General features: G+C 50.0%; 4 protein-coding genes and 1 non-coding gene across 5 annotated transcripts; 4 read left to right on the top strand and 1 right to left on the bottom strand.

Moving 5' to 3' along the window:
- Positions 1–658: 658 nt before the first annotated feature.
- On the top strand, positions 659–4,717 carry FMAN_11705 (uncharacterized protein; the record flags this gene model as incomplete). The annotated part of the gene is made up of 3 exons (XM_041834553.1): positions 659–787; positions 842–879; positions 928–4,717. 3 exons carry the CDS (start codon positions 659–661, stop codon positions 4,715–4,717), a joined length of 3,957 nt encoding a protein of 1,318 aa, XP_041684805.1.
- Positions 4,718–5,836: 1,119 nt separating this feature from the next.
- tRNA lies at positions 5,837–5,927 on the top strand. The gene is given in 2 exon segments: positions 5,837–5,872; positions 5,892–5,927. It is a non-coding gene; the product is annotated as a tRNA-Pro (tRNA).
- Positions 5,928–8,036: 2,109 nt separating this feature from the next.
- Positions 8,037–8,666, top strand: FMAN_11704 (uncharacterized protein; the record flags this gene model as incomplete). The annotated part of the gene is made up of 5 exons (XM_041834551.1): positions 8,037–8,136; positions 8,204–8,303; positions 8,358–8,419; positions 8,470–8,502; positions 8,608–8,666. 5 exons carry the CDS (start codon positions 8,037–8,039, stop codon positions 8,664–8,666), a joined length of 354 nt encoding a protein of 117 aa, XP_041684804.1.
- A 1,259-nt stretch (positions 8,667–9,925) lies between these two features.
- Positions 9,926–10,852, top strand: FMAN_11703 (uncharacterized protein; the record flags this gene model as incomplete). The annotated part of the gene is made up of 1 exon (XM_041834550.1): positions 9,926–10,852. The coding sequence occupies one exon, from the start codon at positions 9,926–9,928 to the stop codon at positions 10,850–10,852; it is 927 nt and encodes a 308-aa protein (XP_041684803.1).
- A 9,015-nt stretch (positions 10,853–19,867) lies between these two features.
- Positions 19,868–20,392, bottom strand: FMAN_11702 (uncharacterized protein; the record flags this gene model as incomplete). The annotated part of the gene is made up of 2 exons (XM_041834549.1): positions 19,868–20,145; positions 20,203–20,392. The coding sequence occupies 2 exons, from the start codon at positions 20,390–20,392 to the stop codon at positions 19,868–19,870; spliced, it is 468 nt and encodes a 155-aa protein (XP_041684802.1).
- Positions 20,393–21,257: the final 865 nt, after the last annotated feature.

Genomic DNA, 21,257 nt, shown 5'->3' with positions numbered 1-21,257 from the left:
GCGCCGCGGGTAGGCCCGTTTTGCATGCCGTTATTGGAATGGTGTCCTCTGTCTCGGTTCAGCTCTCCGATCTAGACCGTGCCTCTCGAGACAGGGGACTTGAGTCACTGGAAGAAGACCTCAATTCACCATTTCCTTGGTTATTTCGATCTAGGAGAATTATTCCGACAATTGATTCAGATGGTAATTGATTGCAACGGGAATAGCCATTCTCTGCCTTGTTTTTCTATCTCCATATCATGTCACTGCCAGTATCATCCTGTAACCGTTTACAGTCCCTCTACCAATGAGTCCCAGTCTCCTGGTACTCTTATCACTCATAATTCCATATGCGGAAAGCTGAAAATAGAAATTGAGTTCACACAACAGTCCATACCTTTTTTAGCCTTGGTCCCTGGAAGGGTCTTCTTGTGGCTAGAATGAGGCTCGAATAGCACATTGAGTTTATACTGAATATCTCGACTAAACAAACTTTCAACCCAGACGGATTAGGAAACACGCCAACTTGAAGATATCGGCCATCGGCCAAGATGAAGAGCAACAGTTATTATAAAAAACCCTCATAGATCAGACCAGAATTCGATTTATTCTCATCAGCAATCTCACAGTCTACTACATTCATCGAGAGTAGTATATTCGCTACATTGTCTTTTTCGCAATGCATTTCATTAAGGCTATTGTCTGGGGTATATCCCTTGCTGCTGTCAACGCGGCTGCTTTGCCCGCAGATGGATCTGGTGTTTCGACCTGCGAGTACTCCGGCGGCGACCGAGCCTGTGAAGCTCATGTGAGAACAATGCCTCATCGACCTGGTATCAATATGGGCTAACGATTTCAACAGTGCATCGAGAAGGGTAAAACCTTTGTATCCTGTGCACCGTGAGTATTCAGCTGAGTCAGCTGTGAGATGTAGCTAACATTTGATAGTGAGTGCACATGCTCCGGCCGCTTGGGCAATCCTTTGAGACGCCTCCTCAAGAGGAAGACTACATCGTCTGCCAAGCCTACCACTGTCAAGGTCCAGGCTACTACATCCAAGAAGGCCACTACCACTTCTAAGCCTGCTACAACATCCAAGAAGCCTACCACTACATCCAAGCCTGCCACTACCTCTAAGAAGCCTACTACCACCTCGAAGCCGGCAACCACTAGCAAGAAGCCCACCACTACTTCCAAGCCGGCAACCACTAGCAAGAAGCCCACCACTACTTCAAAGCCAGCCACTACCTCCAAGCCGGCTACAACTTCTAAGAAGCCAACGACCACGTCTAAGCCTGCTACAACTTCCAAGCCTGTGACTACTTCCAAGAAGCCCACTACTACTTCGAAGCCTGCCACTACCTCTAAGCCTGTCACCACTTCCAAGAAGCCAACGACCACGTCTAAGCCTGCTACTACTTCCAAGCCAGCTACCACTTCCAAGCCGGCTACTACCTCGAAGCCTGCCACTACCTCAAAGCCCCCCACTACAACTTCCAAGCCCCCCACTACAACCTCAAAGCCTACTACAACCTCCAAGGCTGCGACTACCACTTCCAAGGCTGCAACAACAACCTCCAAGGCTTCATCAAGCTCATCCTCCTCCAGTACCAGCTCCAAGGCTTCAACTTCTACTAGTGCCCCTGCCTCCACTAGCAAGGCTTCCACCTCCACCAGTGCTCCCGCTTCTACAAGCAAGGCTTCAACCAGTACAAGCTCAGCTGCAGCTTCTACTAGCTCTTCTGCCTCTACCTCTACTGCTGCTTCCACCTCCTCTGCCGCTGTCTCATCTTCTTCTTCTGCTGCTGCCGCTTCCACCTCATCCTCCGCTGCAGTCTCATCTTCCTCTGCTGCCTCATCCAGTGCTGCATCCAGCCAGGCCACTGGTGCCCCTGCTGGCGGTGTCACAACCTCCACTTTCGATGATGATGAGTCTACTACTAGCACTCCTGCCAGCCAGTCCTCCAGTGCTGCAGCTTCTTCAAGCACTGCTGTTACTTCTGATGAGTCTGACGACGAGACCACCACTGCTGTCTCCTCTACTTCTGCTGGCCAGTCTTCTTCCACCGCCGCTGTTGATGATGAGACCACCTCAACTTCTGCTGCTGCTGGATCTACTACTACTGAGGCCGATGAGGACACCACTACTTCCGCTGCTGACGAAGAGACCAGCACCTCTGCCGCCGCTACCTCTACCACTGAGGAGGCTGATGAGACCAGCACCTCAGCTACTGCCGCCGGCACTACCACTGAGGCTGATGATGAGACCACCTCTTCATCTGCTGCTGTTGGAGCTACTACTACTACTTCCGCTGCCGACGAAGAGAACACTACCTCTTCCGCTGGTGCTACTACTACTGATGTCGACGAGGAGACATCTACTTCCGCTGCTGGAGCTGGTACTACCACCACTGAGGCTGATGAGGAGACTAGCACTTCTGCTGCTGCTTCCACTACCGATGTCGATGAGGAGACCTCTACTTCTGCCGCCGCTGCTAGCACCACTGATGAGGCTGATGAGACTACCACTTCTGCTGCTGATGAGGAGACTACTACATCCTCTGCTGGTGCTTCTACCACTGATGCTGATGAGGAAACCAGCACTTCGGCTGCTGCTGTCACCACCACTTCTGATGCTGACGAAGAGACCACTTCATCTGACGCTGGTACTTCCACCTCAATTGCTGATGATGAGACATCCAGCACTACTACTTTCATCACCCTGACCCGCACTACCAGCACTGCCGATGAGGAGTCATCCACTGCTACCTCTGAAGATCTCACCGGTGCCCCGGCTGGAATCTCAACTACCTCTTCTGCCGTTGACGAGGAGTCTACCAGCGAGGCTGCTACCACTTCGTCTGTCGCTGATGAGGAGTCATCCACTCAGGCCGCTTCTTCTACATCTGTTGCTGATGATGAGACCTCCTCCAGCCAAGCTGCTTCGTCTACCACTGCTGCCGATGAGGAGTCTACTAGCCAGGCTGCTGCTGCCACCACATCTTCATCTGCTGATGAGTCCACTAGCCAGGCTGCTTCATCCACTTCGGTCGCTGATGATGAGACTTCTTCCAGCCAGGCTGCCTCTTCTACTACCGTTGCTGACGACGAGACTACCAGCCAAGCTGCTGCTGCCACCACATCTTCATCTGCTGATGAGTCCACTAGCCAGGCTGCTTCATCCACTTCTGTTGCCGATAAAGAGACTACCTCTGCTGCCGCTTCGACCTCGTCTTCTGCTGCCGATGAGTCTACCAGCCAAGCCGCCTCTAGCACATCTGTTGCCGAGTCCACTAGCTCTGCTGGTGCCTCGACTTCATCGACCGCTGATGAGGAGTCCACCAGCCAGGCTGCTTCCAGCACCTCTGCAGCCGATGAGACTACTACTTCTGCTGCTGCGACAACCTCATCAGCTGCCGATGAGACATCTAGCCAAGGAGCTTCATCCACCTCCGAGCAGTTGACTGGTAACCCTGCTGGAATTTCCACCTCTTCATCCGCTGAGGAGTCCACCTCTGCTGCTGCCACCACCTCTGAAGCTGAGTCTACCTCCGCTGCTGCCACTACCTCATCCTCTGCCGACCAGTCTTCCAGCCAGGCCGCCAGCACCAGTTCTGCTACTGCTGATGAAACTACCAGCTCCGCTGCCGCCTCTACCTCATCCGACGCTGAGACATCTTCCTCCGCTGCTGGTGTCACATCCACTTCAGCCGCTGAGACCTCTTCTTCCGTCGCCGAGTCTAGCAGCTCTGCCGCCGCCTCCACTTCAGCTGATCAGACCTCTTCCTCGGCCGCCGAGACATCCTCTTCTGCTGCGGTTGAGACATCCAGCTCTGCCGCCGAGACATCCTCTTCTGCTGCTGAGACTTCTTCGTCTGTTGCTGAGTCTACCTCAGCTGCTGTCACTACCTCGTCCGCCGACCAGTCTTCCAGCCAGCCAGCCAGCACCAGCTCTGCCGCTGAAACCACTTCCTCCGCCGCCGAGTCTACCTCTGCTGCTGAAACTTCCAGCTCTGCCGCTGAGACTTCATCTTCTGTTGCTGCCTCCAGCACTTCTGCAGCTGATGCAACATCCTCTTCGGCTGCTGAGTCTACCTCTGCTGCTGCTTCAACCTCTGAGACCTCCAGCTCTGCCGCTGAGACCTCCAGCTCTGCCGCTGAGACTTCCTCTGCTGCTGCCTCCAGCACCTCTGCAGCTGATGCTACATCTACTTCAGCTGCCGAGACATCTTCCTCTGCCGCCGTCGAGACCTCTTCTTCTGCTGAGACTTCCTCCTCCGCCGCTGCAACATCTTCCGCAGCTGAGACCTCTTCCTCAGCTCCTGCAACCTCCTCCTCTGCAGCTGACACCTCTTCCTCTGCTGCTGAAACCTCCAGTTCTGCTGCTGAGACCTCTAGCTCTGCTGCCGCAACCTCAAGTTCCGCTGCTGCTGAAACCTCTTCTTCGGCCGCCGAGACCTCTTCTTCATCAGCTGCTGAGACCTCCAGCTCTGCCGCTGAAACATCTTCCTCGGCTGCTGCAACCTCCAGTTCTGCTGCTGAGACATCCTCCTCAGCGGCTGAGACCTCTTCCTCTGCTGCCTCCACCACTTCAGAAGCTGATGCTACGTCAACTTCATCAAGCTCTTCCGCTACTGATGAGACTTCAAGCCAGCCCACGACCTTCTCCACGGTCACGCGAACTGAGTCGGAGTCGGAGTCCTCTACATCTGAGGCTGCTACGACCACTACTGCCTAGATCTAGACGATGGGGTCTGAGCCGCGATGTCTTGACGCGATTGCGCATTGCGATGGTGACAGGTCTATAGAGAGACCAACCTAATACACATGATAATCTACTTACTATTAGAGACTGTGATATAGTTTAGATTAGCTTGAATCTCATTATTGTTTCATCCATTATTTGCTTGACTCATTTCGTGACTTTGTGAACTTATCCACTGTCTTGTTTTCGCGTTCTGGCTATACCTCAAAGGCCCAGCAAAAGTGACTGAACTTGGTCGATCTCGTGTTTCCACCAATCAAGAGCTCGGCAAGCGACGCGTGTTGAAATCCACTCCTTCATTCCAGCTTCACTTGGTAGTTAGCTAGCATCGGACCGAGCGACTTGAGAGTGATTGAATGGTAAGACGCGTCATACTTAGAGTTTTTGACAAAATTTGCCTCTTTATTCATCATAAATTTGGAATAAGAGCCGCCTAATTCAATTTGAGAACAACAGAGACCATGCATCCTCCATCCATTGCGACCAACCCTGACACTCGCCTTAAGTGTCGTACCCTAGACCAGACGATATCACTTCACCCAAGTTAGAATTATCTGAGTACCCGGCTTGTAGATATGTCGTGGTTCATACGATATGGTAAAACGTCGATAATAATCCAAAGTCGAGCGAGATGCATTATGCTGGTCAATTGTTGCAAGTTTGCTTGACCGACCTAGAAAATGACTAGCATTCCAAGGCGACCCGAACTTTTCGCCTTCGACCTTTCACGCACGAATCGTAATCTGTTAAGCCCGAAAGTCTTTTATCCTGTAGCCGGCTAAGTCCCGGCTAACGCTCATCTAAACATGCTCGGTGGATCAAGCAAATCTATTATTTTCTCTGCTTCAATCATCTTTCGGGCCAGACACATGAGCTGCTGGTTACAACTGAACAAGTATAGGTTAATTTAATGTGAACTGGTCTCAATTTATTGACTTTAGCGCCTGGTTGTTTATTTTGTTATTGACCTTGGCCAAGATACACGTTGCCTCGCTTTCCGACTCCGTTTCTTTTCTGTCCCACGGCCAAACAAAACACCCGACTGCGGCTCCCGCACCAACGACAGCATCATTGCATCTGTTATTCTAGGTCGGTCTGGTGGTCTAGTGGTATGATTCTCGCTTAGGGAAAACCCTACAGCTCAGCTTGCGAGAGGTCCCGGGTTCAATCCCCGGCCAGACCCTTGTTTTTGTATCCTTTTGCTCTTTTTTCACTGTCATTGTAGTGGAACAAGCAGTGTCCCTTCTGTCGGGGCTTTTACTTTTGAGAAATGTGGCTATTTCTATATAGCCTAAACATAACTCATGCCACGGTCAATGTGGCCTCAACCATAGCAACAGGCACTCCAGAGTCAAAGTCTCACAACGACCAAGGATGACAACTACTCTTGAAAAGGGATATAGGAACAACCCTGAAGTGCCGGCTTCCATATGCCTCAAGTGGCACATAAAAATTGACTCCACTGCCGGGGCGATCATCGTTCGTTTCCTGCTTTGCCTCATCCACGTTTCATCATTGCCCATATTCTAAAGAGTCCGCCAAAGGAAACAAAGGATGTTGCCGTGGAAAGTCTGAGACTGAGGATCTCATCCTGCTAGTAAAGCTTGGTTCCATGTCGAAGAGCGAGTCGCGCCATCGGAGATGCATGTAGTCAAGATTGGTTGATAGACCCCACAGCTGATGACACACGTAGTCAAGATTGGATTAGTTGACAGGGCCCGAGGAATGAGTACTTACAACTGTGAGAATAAGTCAGCAAAGTTGACTGCCTGAATCCAGACTGCATCAAAATAACATTCCATTGCGGTCAACAAGGGAAAGCTCCTCGAGGCACGAATGTGTCCTCGTTTCCGTGAAAGTGCCATCGGTACGGGCAAAGCTCCCATGCGATTTTCATCTCAGTCCATCCAAAGCGTTGTCTTTCAGAATCATTTTGTGATCTGAACGCGAAATGAGGGAAGCCGACTTTCTCCTCCTGATGACAATCGGATTGTCGTCCGTCACTCGCTGTTGACCGGGGGCGAATACTCGGTGAATACCAACCCAACATGTACCAGGCCTGCCGCTTCAGATTCAGGTAAGCGTGCTCGAGTAAGGCGTATTGAAGATCTGGAGATATGGCCAGATGTATCGAACAACGCCGGGGTTTGAGTGACTCAGGGCACTCGGTCTTTTGCTGTGAAGCAAATGCTTATTGTGGTGCTTCTTCTCGACTCGATTGTAGTAGAGGATTTCTGCGCCTTTATTGTGTCGCGGCGCTGAAGATCAAGAAGATGCATCGAGCCTTGTTTCATGTTAGATTTTCTCTCGGGGAACCAGTGATCGGCGACAACACCATGTCTCTCGGGGAGCGCATGCGTTTGTGTGACAGATCACTTCAAGCTCTCCCTTTGTAGAACATTCGTAACGGGGTGGAAGCCATCCCCAGTTGAGGTCCATTGTCCAGGTCAGGTTGTGTAACGCTTCGACTTGGCAAAGCCGCCACGTGATTCATGTCTCGACATTGCAGCATGTGCATGTTGGGCCCCACTTTGACGTGTTGATGCTCGGGCACGCGCGTCTCCACGCAATCACTGCACTCATGTTCACTACCTGCTCAAACGATACGGCGAAATCCTCACTGGATATGCTGTCGCGAAGATGCCCATCGCTCGCCAGAATTACCTCAAAATCCGACATCGCGTCTGTGCGAACGATACCGGACAGCTATAGTCTTCCAGCCCCTTGAGACGACGCCAAGAGAAGGTCCTGCGGTGCAACTAAGGATGCTGGAATGGCCCTACGCAAGGTCCCCTTACATAGTCAATATTGAAGTGAGTCCAGGCGATTGCGAGGCAGAAAATGACTGACAATTGGAGAGTAAACAACAGCCGACGACCAAGATATGCACGACTTACACCGTAGCACAACAAACGAAAGATCGGTACTTGACCACAGGTGCAATTTGGCATATTTGCATTGCACGGTATCTCCAGTGTTGCTTTCCTGGATGAACGAGTAACTAGAAGCCTCTGACTTCCTATAACATGGATGGCAAAGTTATGCGTAGATGGTCCCAATGAACCAACTCCGCACCCTAGAAACAACCGGACAGTCTCCACTGGGACTGGGGCCATCTTGCTACATCGGCGCTTGGTCACTTGGGAAGTTGCGACGATGGCTTCGCCGACTGCTGAGTTCATGGAGGGCCACCCAGGTCAGCTCCTTCCTCAAAGCCGGAACATCAACATGACCAGAACCGGCGGCCACTTCACATTCAGAATTTCTTCAACACACACACGCGCACAAGAAAATGGCTTCGAATACTCGTGCATCCTTCGAGCGCACACGCTCCGCAGCGAGCTTGAACGATGGGGCATTCCACGTGTTTTCTATCTTCGCGATCGAAACAGGTGAGTTTCCCTTTGCGTGGCTCAGCTATCACCAGTCCATGGAACTCTTAATTGACCTGTCGTGTAGTCACCAATTCCACAGTAAGGACTCTTGTCAACAAAACAACTCTCGTTCTGGCTGTCTGCAGGGTTACTGATATTCCCGACAGATGGCCCCCAAGAAACCCGTAAGTCGACACTTTACTGCCCAGACTCGCAGCACATACGAACATATCCATCAGCCCACAAACGCGGTTGCTAACCACTTTATTAGAACTTGAAGGCCGGCAAAGCCAGAACTTCCGTAAGTTACTCATGCTTTGTAATTGAGACCCGAAGCTAATATGCTTGCAGAAAACGTCGTGCAACGTCTCTTCGGAGACAAAGGTATGCACTCAGTCACTTGCCCCAGACCGCCACAGCTCTTACGCATACCTGTGTCACTCATTCACTATCTTCTTCTCATTTTAAATACTGATCATGCACTTACAGTCACGAAACGTCGTATGTTTGATCCTCTATCGACCGATGCCACGCCGAGACCTCGATGAGCATATCTAACAGGAGAATACCTAGTCCTCGGCGTCCGTCAAGTCGGCCCCAGCGGCCGAATCCGTACGTCTAAGTCCACTCTACTGCCGACTGTTCGTGTTCTGATAGTGTCTAGTCCACCAAGCCGACTCCCCCTCCACGTGGTCGCTCGTCCGCCTTCCCAATCATATATTCGCGTGTTGGTCGTTGGCAATTTGTGCTTCAGGGTCGATGAGTGAGGCTGTTGTAGCTTCAGAAGTCCACCAGAATACAGAGTGTGGAAATAAACTCAGCAAACTATTTCCTAAGTTTAGGAGAGATATCCTAAACTTACACTAATTTACCTAAGTCTTTTTGTCATTTAGGGCTTGGAACAAGATTCTAGTCTGAGGAAAGTAAAGTAACTGACGAATTGTTGAAAAGACTTCATTCAGATCAACCAGTCCTTAAATGAACTTCCCCTTGGATATTCTGTCTTCAGCAAGCCTTGTTGCTGCGCCAAAGCGAGAGGTTTGGAAATGGATTGACCTGGCGATGAGATTAGGTCTTACTAGATCATCACTGGTGTTTGATTTCGAAAGAAACCTACCTCTTTCACGGATATGGCATACAACTTGTCGGAAGCTAGAGGCTTGTAGTCAATTCTTCAGCTGTATTGGAGATATAGTATCATGCAAAGGAACCAAATTGCACGTGGCCATATTCCTACGGGATGCTCATCACCACAAATTATATTAGCCTTTACACCGGGAAAGTTTAGAAATCAAGTTCGACAACAGAATTTATCAAAGTCAACTTACAGAATAAATCAAATCCAACCAGCAGGGAGCGCTGACTGGTTTCGGCACATCGCTGAGTACAGGTGGCATTCTGCCTAAACTCTGAATCAGATAAGCTTGGACTTCCTAATGTTAAAAGTCGATCTGTTTCGTCGATATACCTGAGTCATATCTAACCTTTGAAGGATGAATATAAAACGTGGTAAAAATATAAAACGGTATGCGATGAAAGGTTTTGCAAACGAGTTTGATAGCAAATAATATTGCACCCACGTCAAGAGAGTGTAAACTCATACCGAAAAGTATAATCGGGTGGGGATATAAATTTGTGCCCTCCTGTAGCTTCTGGTACCTCAAACCTATTTCTTTGTTTCTCCTCATCATTTAATCTCAACACCAAAGGCCGCGACACACTGGGGACTTCATGCCTATAGCCACACACGCTACCATTGCCTTATTCTCACATTGGTTCTCTGTTCCAAGCCAAATCTTCGAAAACTATGACTACTTTTACAAGATTTACAGAGCTTCCTAGAGAGCTTCGGGATCAAATTTGGAGTCTTGCCATCCGAGATGACCATCCAGGAGCACATATCTTCGGACAATATGGGACCGGAAGCCGTCATATCTTATCTCAGTATGGTCCAAGTTTTGATGTAGCTGCTCCTTCTTGGAGCCGTTACTTTGAGAGCTTGGATGAGAATCGCAGCGACGAGAACATTTCGACATATCTTGTGGACGGCGGCTTATGGACCACCTGTCACGAGTCACGATGCATCATGGAAAAGCATTTCAGACAGTCAAGACGACAATTAGCCCCACGTCATCTCAATGACCGCCGAGAAAGTTTCAGCGAGAAAGACCGGTTCAGAATGGCCGAGTCAGGCTACTTCGATGGCAATCCTCTCGAAATAGTGACAGTTTTCCCCCGTAGAGATCTTTTTATCTTTCAGCTTGAGGACTTGGACAAGATCGACTGGGGTTACCTTGACTTCGGGTTTTGTGGTGTGGGTCACATCGCAATAGAGTATGACAGAGCGTGGGGGGACGGATATCACACAGATTGGGTTGTTAACCGTGCGCTTTTCAACGCTTGTGTCGAAGCTAGCTATACCTTCTGGTTCATTGATCGCTCTCTGAAACGAAAGAGTCAAGCCCCAGTATTTGAAGAAGAATCAGACTGTTCCTGGAAGCTCAATGCTTTTTATGCGAGCGACAGGAAGTTTTTGGAGATCAAGGACGACGGCACTCCAATGGAGAACTGGGAATATGTCGGGCCGTTGGAAAACTCTTTGTACGATCATTTATATGATTCGCTTGAGTTTGTTCGCGGGTTAAAGGATGATCTCATTGACAAGTCCATTGCTGACGGTTCTGAAGCTGAGGACCCTTGTGTCATTGGGCTTCTCGGTTGGGCCCCATTATGAGCCGCCCAGGGTGGATGGGGGGGTACATACCAATAATATAATGAAATCAAAAAGAAGATGATCTTAATACTCAATGACTGCCTCCATATTTAGGACTATGACCTCAAGTTGTGTTTGGTTATGTGGTTGGTGTCTAAGCTTATCGTATTTGACGAACAAGGTGATCGGCCCAGTGATACCTGATGGGGGTTCCATCGCCGGCCCCCTGTGATCCATTTCAGATTGATGAAACATGAATGATCGACGGGAGCCTTATACATGATGCCATGTCAAGATCGGTATTGCTCATTGGAAGATCATTTGGGCGCATGGACAGCATTTCGGCCTTGGGCATTCTTTGTCATTCGAACTGTTTGTTCGCAGCGATTCGTAGCCGAGTCATTTGATGGCGATTCGGCCTATTCAAACAGCTTCCGGGTCTTAGGATAAGTGGCGTAGAGACTTTGGCATATTTGTCGTACTCTTCGACGTTTATGATTGATCTGCTTGGGCTAGAAAGCCATTAGCTCTGTCGTGTCAAACTAGCCCCCCACTTCACTGAAGATACTTCTCGTGGGCGGCGACAAACCCCCGATCGGGCCTCTTCCCGTCCACACGACCTCCAGCAACTAGGTATCAGAGACAATGTACGAATCGGATGGCAGGTCAACACTGCCCAGTATAGGTATCCGTTTAAGCTCCACCTGGGTGACGGCTGAAGTCATCTGAAGCGAAGTAATGGTTCTTATCGAGCGGCCGAGAACGAGTTCGCTCGAGGATTTAGTCGAGGATTTAGTCGAGGATTCGCAATCGTTCGAATTGTCAGAGGCTGATGTGGTGGTCATGGAATTCGGTCGGATCTCAATCGTTGTTCCTAATAAAGATGCTGTCATCAGGATTAGCAAGTCTCTGGGTTGAAGGCAAGAGTGAGCACCAGCGTTGACTGGAATATAGACATCTGGGATGTGTAAAGACGACCGGCGATGCTCGCGACGAGAAACGAAAGCCAACGGTCGATTTGTGGACTCCAGGCAGATACAGGTATTTCTCGCGACGGAATGCCCCCTTCTGCAGGACGAACCTGCGGCTCATGCCCGCAAAACGGTTCTGTCGAGCCGAGAGATGCTAGCTGATGTGAAAAAGCTGCTGAACGTTCTCATCGATGGTTCATTCGTTTCGTTTCTGCCAATGTGAAGGAGAGTCAATTCCGAAGTCTGGTAAGAACCTTGAGTTCTAGGCCAAAGGATCTTTATCGCGGCCAGCAAGTGTCTGTTGGCAAGGAAGAGATAGTGCAAGCGACGATTTGTACCTTCGATGTGCCAGGAGCAGTACGATAGTAGCCTTCATTTCTCAGTAGACAGAGGCCGTTCCGTAGTACGACCGACGACAGTATGAGCAATGGTTGGTTAAGATACCGGAGTTTGCTAAGAACCTCATCGTTAGCCAAGGTCAACACTGTGTGCACTATGGGTTTCGGTCGCGAGACGTAGGACCCTATAATATGGCTCTCCCGGTACGATTAACTGCAACTGACGGTCGACGCTCGAGATTGAATTGTTTGGTAGATGTCACGGCCGCCTCGTGTTGATTTCCGTGGTAAGGAAAGCCGTGAGGGGAGATTGCAACGGCCTGGCCATGTCTCAGAGCTTGAATCTGCAGAGAGAACTCAATGAGTGTAAGATCGCTCCCTGATTCAATGGTGCGAAATGTGCCGTTCGTCGTGGGGACTAACGTGTTGGCTTGACGCGGCAGACAAAACGCTTCGAACACTGGCATCAGTCAGACATCATCGAAATAAAGATGGTTTACTTGGATCATATCTCACCAAAGAATACTTGATGCTCAACGTTGTCTGTAGTTCGCCAACTTAAAAAATACTTCGCAAATGGTAACGGTGACGGCGACGGCGGTACCGAACTACGCCCTTATTTGCTTCAAAATCACACCTAATCGCGAAAATGGGATGGGTTGGTCCATGGCCTTTTGTTCTTCAGAACGTGGGTAGCATGGTCGGCGCTGGGATGGGAGGCGATTTGCTACGAGCTTTGCAGCTCTCTTCCAAGGTCGGCTGCCCGCAGACTTGCATCGATTTGGCTGCCTCGCTTGGCCCAGTGAAGAAAGTGGGCTCGTATGCTATGCTGAGGTCGTGCTCCCGGCTTGCTTGCTCGTCAAGATTGAGGGTGTTACGTTGGTTGACTCTTTCTCTCCAGATGGGTTCTCATCTTGATTGATCGCCGTATTTTTGAGGTCATGATGTGGTCTCAGACTGCTCATATGAACAGACTCTATAGAGGATGATGTGTCGGACCATCGGTCAGGAGTATGACGGTTGAGTTCGTCGGTCTTCTCAGTCGGGTTCCTTGAAGTCTCGGGGCTGATCAGGAAGTGCACGCATCAATCGATGGGCTCATATTAATGGCGAAAGTCATTCTGAAATTATTAGCATCGTTCACTTTCTCGACTTGACAATGGGAACAAAGACTTGGTCATGGTATGCTACTGACATAAAGTGATTGAGCAATTGGGTGGAGGGAAAATGGTAGGCAATGTCAGCGGAATGAGCAGGTGTCGGCAAAGTCACGGGTAAATGGGGATCGTGTGGGGCAGCTGGAGCAACTGCATCTTTCCGCCAGGCCAGACCAGACCAGACCAGACCAGAGAACAGTAGACTACCTGTTTGACACCCATATCACAACATTTACTTCTATTCTTTCTAACTCGCGTCATATCGTGACAAACGCCTCGCACGCCGGCGCCCTGTTTCTCTAGCAGACCGCGCGTCTTCCTTTGTTTCCGAGCGTCGTGATTGCTCTCTCTTTCCGAGCCCAACATGCTGTTCAACCCGACAACAGTCCGCACGGTTTCTCGACTCGGCGTGAGCAAGGCACGTTGAGCTTGGTATGCTACCGGCTCGATTTCTCATGATCAAGGCTAATGCCGTCCTATGACATTGCAGGTTTTTCCGCAATCAAGAAGCAAAGCCATTTGACACACGACATCACCCAAGATCTCTACAACGCCGTCCTTTGGCTTACGACCTCAACTTCATTATCCCTGAGATACATATTCACCCTGGCGCTATTAGATGGCCGAAGACATCCCGGAGTGGCCGTCAAGTGTCAAAGTGATATCATTTTGCTACATTACAGACCCTTGCGACTAGGGGTCAGGGACCTCTCGACAGCGAAATTAGTCTTTCTCAGTCACTCGTCACTCTGCAGCGTCTCCAGACTTTGGGTACAGGTCGAGTCATCTTCTCAAACGTTCTCTCCACCTCTGTGCCTTGGCCCGCGCGGCACGGCGGTATCGACCCTTTTGCGGTTCCGCTGTCTTGGAGGGCCTTTGTGACGACTCTCCCCGCAGTGGCTCAGTTTTCAGTGGGCTGCCTCGCTTCTATGGTCTTCGCTGGTATTTCACTTCCAGCCCACAGTAATGGATTGATCGGTTCTTGGAATCTTGGTTCTGGCCACCCACCCTGTCCAACAATTCAGCAACAAATCTCTGCCAGCCCAGTCTACAGGTTTTAACAACGCGTGCCGAAGGAGGACGCGATCTCGTGCGAGTCACTCGATGAGTATTTCTCAAGATCTAGCGAGGAATCAATCACCCAAGCTCTGTGCTATTGACTGGAATCAATAGAAGCAGACATATTCGTGTTATCCACTATGATTTCGATGAGATAGGATCACGCTGAGCCCTTCACTCTGCAAAGAATGCGTACTCAGCTGGCTGTGCTGATCTAGGCGGCGGCCGAGGGGAACGAGCGTACAATGACTGTAAGAAGAAGCCCATGAGCACATTGGAAGTGTGACTGGCGCGAGCCGATCTCGAAAGACTTCACGGGGGGAAGAGTCGAAGATGAAAGTCCTGTCAACATTCTAACATTCATCAGACTTGTATGGTCATTGCCACTACATCTTCGCCAAAACCCTACCCGCGACAGGCTCCCTCCCGACGTTGAAGGAATCAAAGTTGGAACGTCAGGCCTTTCCAGGAAGCGGCACTCGTCGGTCTTCATTCACTTGCGGCTGAGCAAGAGGAGTCCCACGATGTTCAATAGGTGAATCACCATACAAGATTCATTCTGTTGCCCAAAGGCGCCAGAGACAGACCCATACCAAATCCTGTTTCTCACATCCTCTCGAACACACAACTATCGACATCGGCCACTGTATATCGTCACGACCCTTTCACATGATGCCTCTCGGTCTCATGAGCTCCGCCCTCAACGACATGACAAAGCCCAGCTCTGTAGCCTTCGAAGCGGTTTGACTTTCAGCGAAATTCTCACTGCCTATCACGATGATACAGACTGACGAAAATTGGTAAAAGATGACCACGGCGATTTCCGCATCCACTCAGAACCTCGTCAACCGATCACTCCATTGCAGTACGGCTCTTTTATGGCATGCGCTTGTCAGCCAATCACGACATCCCAACCAAATCACATTCGCTCTACTTTTAAGAGTCACTCACACATGTTCTAGCGAAACCCAGCGCCGAATCGACCAAAGGCTTCTCTTAGTTTCTCTTGAAGTGACTAGTCGCAATTTTTGTATCGAATATGGTTCAGCTCTCCTTTTGAACAACAACCTGACATTATGGGAGAATCTGGCTTCCTCACCCAAGGTTTCTCATTCTTCAAAGGTTTTCTCCGTTATTGAGTGCCTGCCCCTCCGATTGCCTCCTTAAACCCCAAGATTCGAGAGACTGGGTTCAGCTTTTTAACACGAAACCACTTTTCTGCAAACTCTCGTGCTTATGTCGAAGCAACTCACAACGTTTTACATTCGTACCCGCCTCTTTCAATACTTGAACTGACTCATCATTGCCATCTGCATCGCCAAGCATGAACTTACGGCCACGAAATACACGATATTACGTACGAGTCAGGTGTTCAGATTAACTTGGTGGAAGCCTGGTTTCAAATGTCATATCCCCTCATAGAACCTTTCCTGGGTAGGTATTCCGAGGACACGACCTACGACAACAATATTTGAAACCTAGCACGCCTACTATAGTCAACTGACAATTTAGCAAACGCCTTCTGCCGTTGGAATTTCGTCCTGTGGGACATGAACACCTGGTATCTTATGATTCCAGGATCGCGTACGCCATCAATTGGCCATAAGCTTGATTCCGGAAATGCATAAAAGCGGATGTGGTGATGACATGGTGCCGATTTCAAGCGCACCGCCGTGAGTCCTGCTGGCCCATTTACAGACCCCTTACTGATTGCGTATCAAGAACCGACCAACCACTAAGAATTTCTCAACGGAGAACTTGCGATGAAGCTCGAAAGCCGTTACTCACCGCTTCTCCCATCAAGAAATACCACGAAAGGTCTCAATGCCATTTGAGATCACTAATGAGCCGCTCCCATTCCCAACCTGCTCAGTTACCGCCCTGATCACCAAACTCTGTGTCACAAGCGTGTCTCATCGTCCCTGCCTGCCTAGCCTCTTCAGATACCAACGAAGTACTTTGATGTTGAGATGAAGTTCAGAAGAACGTGATATTGATGAGTTACATCTACTAACTGCTACAGGATCATGACGAACAGTCCCGACCCTGTCTAGGTCAAAGTACCAGCGACAGCCCATCAAGCACAGAGTCTTACGACAACACTGTCTCCTCGCTCGATAATTCGATATCTGACAATCGGCCATCCCTCATCTCCACAACCTAATCAACCCCTTCTTTTCCTCGCCGCTCGCATATCTCAGAAACATCCTGACTGCTTTCTCACCTCAAGTCCCACTTACCGGGGAAACTTCTGGGGCAAGCCTCATTTCACGGAAACAAATATCGTGTTACAATCACCCGTGCGGGCAGCCCAAAGCACATTCTAGTGGCTTCCACTCTCTCCGGAAGACAGGTGCCCCCCCTTCGGCCATTAGTCCGTCTCTCAATGCGATTGTGTTCTGGGCCTTCGAATCCCACCTTCAAAGCGCAGATTGACATGACAGCCGCGCCTTTGGTGGATGGGCAAGCCATGTTTCACGCCATCTTTAACCGTTCCTCGCGATTGGACGGGCCCCAATTGATGCCTTTGAATAATAACAAGCATGGACGAGCGGCAGTGGTGTTTGTCACGAGGAAGAATGCAGAACCGCATCATGTGTGCAGGTAACCACAACGAGTGCAATGAATTGGTTGCTGACACGGAAGAACAGCGACGGCTACCAATTGAGGAAGTATTCACACACAGCGAAAGGATTGTGACTACAAGGAGGGGGAATCTCTCTGCATACTTTAAGTATGTCGACTCGCTAGCAGCGGCCTCTTTGGCGACATTCAGACCCTCAACAATACGCTAATGTTCACTACGAGCGGTCTTCCTCCTCAGTCTGTGTTTTGACCCTCGCGCCTCTGTCAATCAGCATCTATACCAAAGCCAAGATAACTAGCGGCCATCCATCATCGTGCAGGGCTCGGACGGGACACCGACAGAGGTCGGCGGTTTCAAGCCATGCGAAAGTGGCTGCGCGGATGCCGCATGTTTCTTGCCTTCTGGCTTGTTGACTATCAGGCGCATCACCATCGAGATGCTTGGTATATCCTTCCTTTAATGTGATTTTATCTGCTGATATCTATCCACTTATTGCCGAACCTCGACATATATTACGAGCGAATGTCTTTACAGCTCTCCTCGCTGTTGCTCATTCCCGGTGCCACGCAATATACGATTTGTCTGCTGCGGACGCATGTTAAGTTATTGGATGACGCTTGCGTCAGGTACTCGACTGTGTAGAGTGACGGACCATGCGCGCTTTGTGGTATCGTTTGCCAGCGGGTTTGAGTATGCCATTTGTCAAGCTGTGAAACAGGAAATGAATAAAAGTGTTATTCACGAGCAGCTACACATCGTGATGAGGATGAATGATTTAATCCCAAGCCACTCACTGTCCGGCTGACATGTAGGCCTCAGGGAGCGAGAGATCAATCGAGTCAGCGTCGGATTGCGTCTCAGTTCCGATGTCCGACGTCAATGCCGAGGAACCCCGAAAAGTCTGTCAGCTGGGATTGGATACCATCTCGAGCCCTTCTTTTGGTACCACGAAATTATGTAGCGGGTCTCTCAACTTGATATACCCTTCAAATGCCCGTTCTTGCGACCAATTTCGTGATCCACGATGGGCATGCTGGCGGGCCTTGCTGGGGCCTTTCGGCTTGATGGATGAGCAAAAGGAGTTACTGCGCGCTGTCCTTCATTTTCAGCTTCGAGGACCTTTGTGGTATTATTGAAGGGAAACTTTTAGTTGAGATCATTGAGGCATCTTATTCCCAAACAGCGTTGTTGCTTGTTGACGGAAGGGTGGGCAGGATTTGGATGCCTGCTGAAGATGCCTTGCACGTTGATATCTTCTTCCCGGGATATAGGACTTTGGCGCGAGGGACAAACTTCATAGAGACCCAAAGAGAGTCAATAGTGAGGTCTTCTGAATACTGGCTCATGAAGCGAAAGTCGGGATCTCGAAGATCCCATTCCAAGTCCCTTGCCGTGATTTCGCTTTCGACAGGTAGCGGCTGTCTTCGATCTCCCATGCAAAGGGGACCTCATTGGAAGATCAGGAGTCTCAACAATAAATAGCCTGGGGCTGTTGCATTCAGTGACATCCACTACTGGCAACTCACAGGGATTTGAAGCCCCAAACAAGGCGGTAGATACACCTTGGGATGCTGAGTCTGGTTTGTTCCTTCGAAAATCCCCCCTCTTTTAGTATTGCCGCCTGGTGTTGGATGGCTTGGGAGCGCAGGGCCTCTCGAGGCTTGCTTGTGGACGGTAAACGATTTATCACTTCATCCGAATGTTGGTTCGAGTTGCACGGCTGAAAGGACTTGAAGTTGAACTTGAGAGGCTAGCAGTCTCGTCCAGTGTTGATGTAGTGAATCGAAGCGGGAGGTTGTCGAGGGATCTGCGTTGTTGGCCTTGCAAGAATGGTACGAGAACCTGTCGTTTCCGTCAGCGATGATTGGGCTGACGGTGTTGAGAACATGCTGTTGATAGAGTAATGAGGTATGAAACTTTCTCTCAGCTTAGACTCTATCTCCACAAGGAACCAGTGACAACTAAGAGAGTGGTTTTCATCTTTTCATTGGATTCGCATTGTTGCTGTGAGATGCGGATCGATCGGCTCGAAATGGTCACTCCATCATGAGTGCCTCGGAGCGAGCATTGGTCATCAATGAAGTAAATGACGACAGAGTGGGAGAAACAGGGAGATCAGATAAAAGCAGTGCCATCAGTAGGTATCCGAGTGAAGTTGTTGTGACTACTTTGACCGACAACGACACGCAACTCAATTTGTATCTCGAACGATGAGACATCTCTAAGAGACCCAAGTTCGAACTCTTCTTTGGCTTCTGCAGAGGTGTGTTTCGGGTCGCCTGAATTCTGATTGCGTTGATATCGGGGTCGCTACGGAGTTTTGCATGGGGAGGTCACCCATGGGCGATGATTAGTGGCGAGATACTGTTCCAAGAACACCAGGACAGCTGGGCCTCTAGTATGTACCGCAGCAAGAGGATGAAACCTACGCTTGGGTTAGGGTGTCTCTTTCATCTCCCGTAAAGCTGAGTTTCCCGGCCAGCAGATGAGTTTGCCTAGGAACTCGCCTTCATCCTCATCTTTACTCTTGGTGTCTTGACAAATAGATCTGTTCGAGTTCCGTCTTGACCCAACTGGACCGCCGTAGCTTCGGAAGTTGCATCTTCGCGACGAGTCCACGACAGTCAAGATCAAAGCTTACCAGTTGCGTGGATATCGATTTGAGCTGAAAGCGCCCCAGTTGGTATTCCGCTCTTGCGCTTCCCGTCTGATCGTATACAGGCGAAGACGGCTGTAGCCTGAAGTGTTGTATGAATCAGGACAAGTCGTGTGTGGGGTTATCGTTGTAGAAAGATCCCCTTTCGCCGTGACCTTTCAGTTGCCGCCTGCCCGTGTCGGAAACAGCCTGTCCCGAGGAATTCGAAGATGCGCCCTTCCGTCTTGAATGCTCCTTTGGGCATGTAATCTTACCAGCGGCATGATAGTTAGGAATTCGGGTTGGGGAGAGGGTGGAAGACGAAGACATTCGTTGAGCATGAGGAACTCGGGTAGTGACAGACGCTTATATTTCGGGCTGATCGGCAGTTCACTGTTCCCCCCCTGACTTTCTTGGGCTGCGATTGCCATCGGCTTCGGTTGTTTTCGCCGACACTTAGGATTTTCGGCGAGATTTGTGTTTCTAATCGTGTTCGGGATGCGGAGAACGAGTCGGGATGCGGAGAACGAGTCGGGATGCGGAGAACGAGTCGGGATTGCGTGCCCTCTGTGTCATCTGGTCAGTCACTTCACCCAAGCCCGTATCATCTTCCCTAGAACATACTGCGACCATGTGTTGGCCTTTGGCGGTCGATCGTAAGGAGAACGATCCGGTAATCTCTCAATTCCGTTGCTGACTTCGGCGGAGAGGCGAATGTGTTGAGATAAGTGTCTACCGCGCACAGTCGAGATAATGTCTCGGCATCTTGCGCAAGGGCGGCGGTTTGCTGGGCGCTTTCGAGTTCTCGGCTCATGGCGGCAGCGTGGAGGCGGTTGGTAAATCTAGACCAGAAGTCAATGTTGGCATGGCGAAGATACATAATCTAAGACTTGCTGGGTCTTCCATTTTTGACGAAGTTTCTCATTGTTGAGCGAGATTACCGGATATCGTTTCGCAAGTCTCGGTTGTCGGACAGAAGGTTCTGGACCGTCTGGTGTTGTTTCCATGACAGCTGCCTGCAGTGCCAAACCACAAATGGATATTGAGTACCTATTGAAACGCTTCTTGACAGCACACGTATTATTTTAAGAGGTAAGTGTTCGACCTACTTGTTCATATTGAGACAACAGTATCCTCCCATCCAGGCGGTGGAGCTTTGCTCTTCTTTGATAGATCTGAGTAGGTCACACATACTAGCGTTGCAGGATATCTCTCACGAATGGCGACAACAATCTTACAGATCTCATGACCCGGCCACTTGTTGAAGGTCTGTCGCGTATGAGAACATTCGCCATTATCCACTGTTTCCGTGTGGTGCTGCAGCATGTCTACTGTTGCCTCGCTAATCCTGTCCACTCTCACCCAGGCTCAGAACACCGCGATACACTCATACGATCTAGCCGGTACCACAGGAATTGCGACGATGTCCGATTCCATACCATGACTGAGAGTTTCCCCTTTATTTAGTGGCACATTCTCAACGAATGAGAGGCGTACGTCCATGGGCGACAGGCCTACTCAACATTACGGGTAAAGTGAGAAGAGCCGGCAAGCGATTTGTTGCCGATGTGTTTGATGGACATCCAGAAACAGAGGGACGGAGTTACATGGCATCCTTCAGGCCCTTCTTGTCTCGCGTTCCCATTACCTTGACTTGGATTTCACGGTTGTTCTGCAAC

The sequence above is a fragment of the Fusarium mangiferae genome, assembly GCF_900044065.1.
Source record: "Fusarium mangiferae strain MRC7560 genome assembly, contig: FMAN_scaffold008, whole genome shotgun sequence".
Classification (NCBI taxonomy): Eukaryota; Fungi; Ascomycota; class Sordariomycetes; order Hypocreales; family Nectriaceae; genus Fusarium; species Fusarium mangiferae.
The sequence above is the reverse complement of the archived record's forward strand: the minus strand, read 5'-3'. Positions and strand labels throughout refer to the sequence as shown.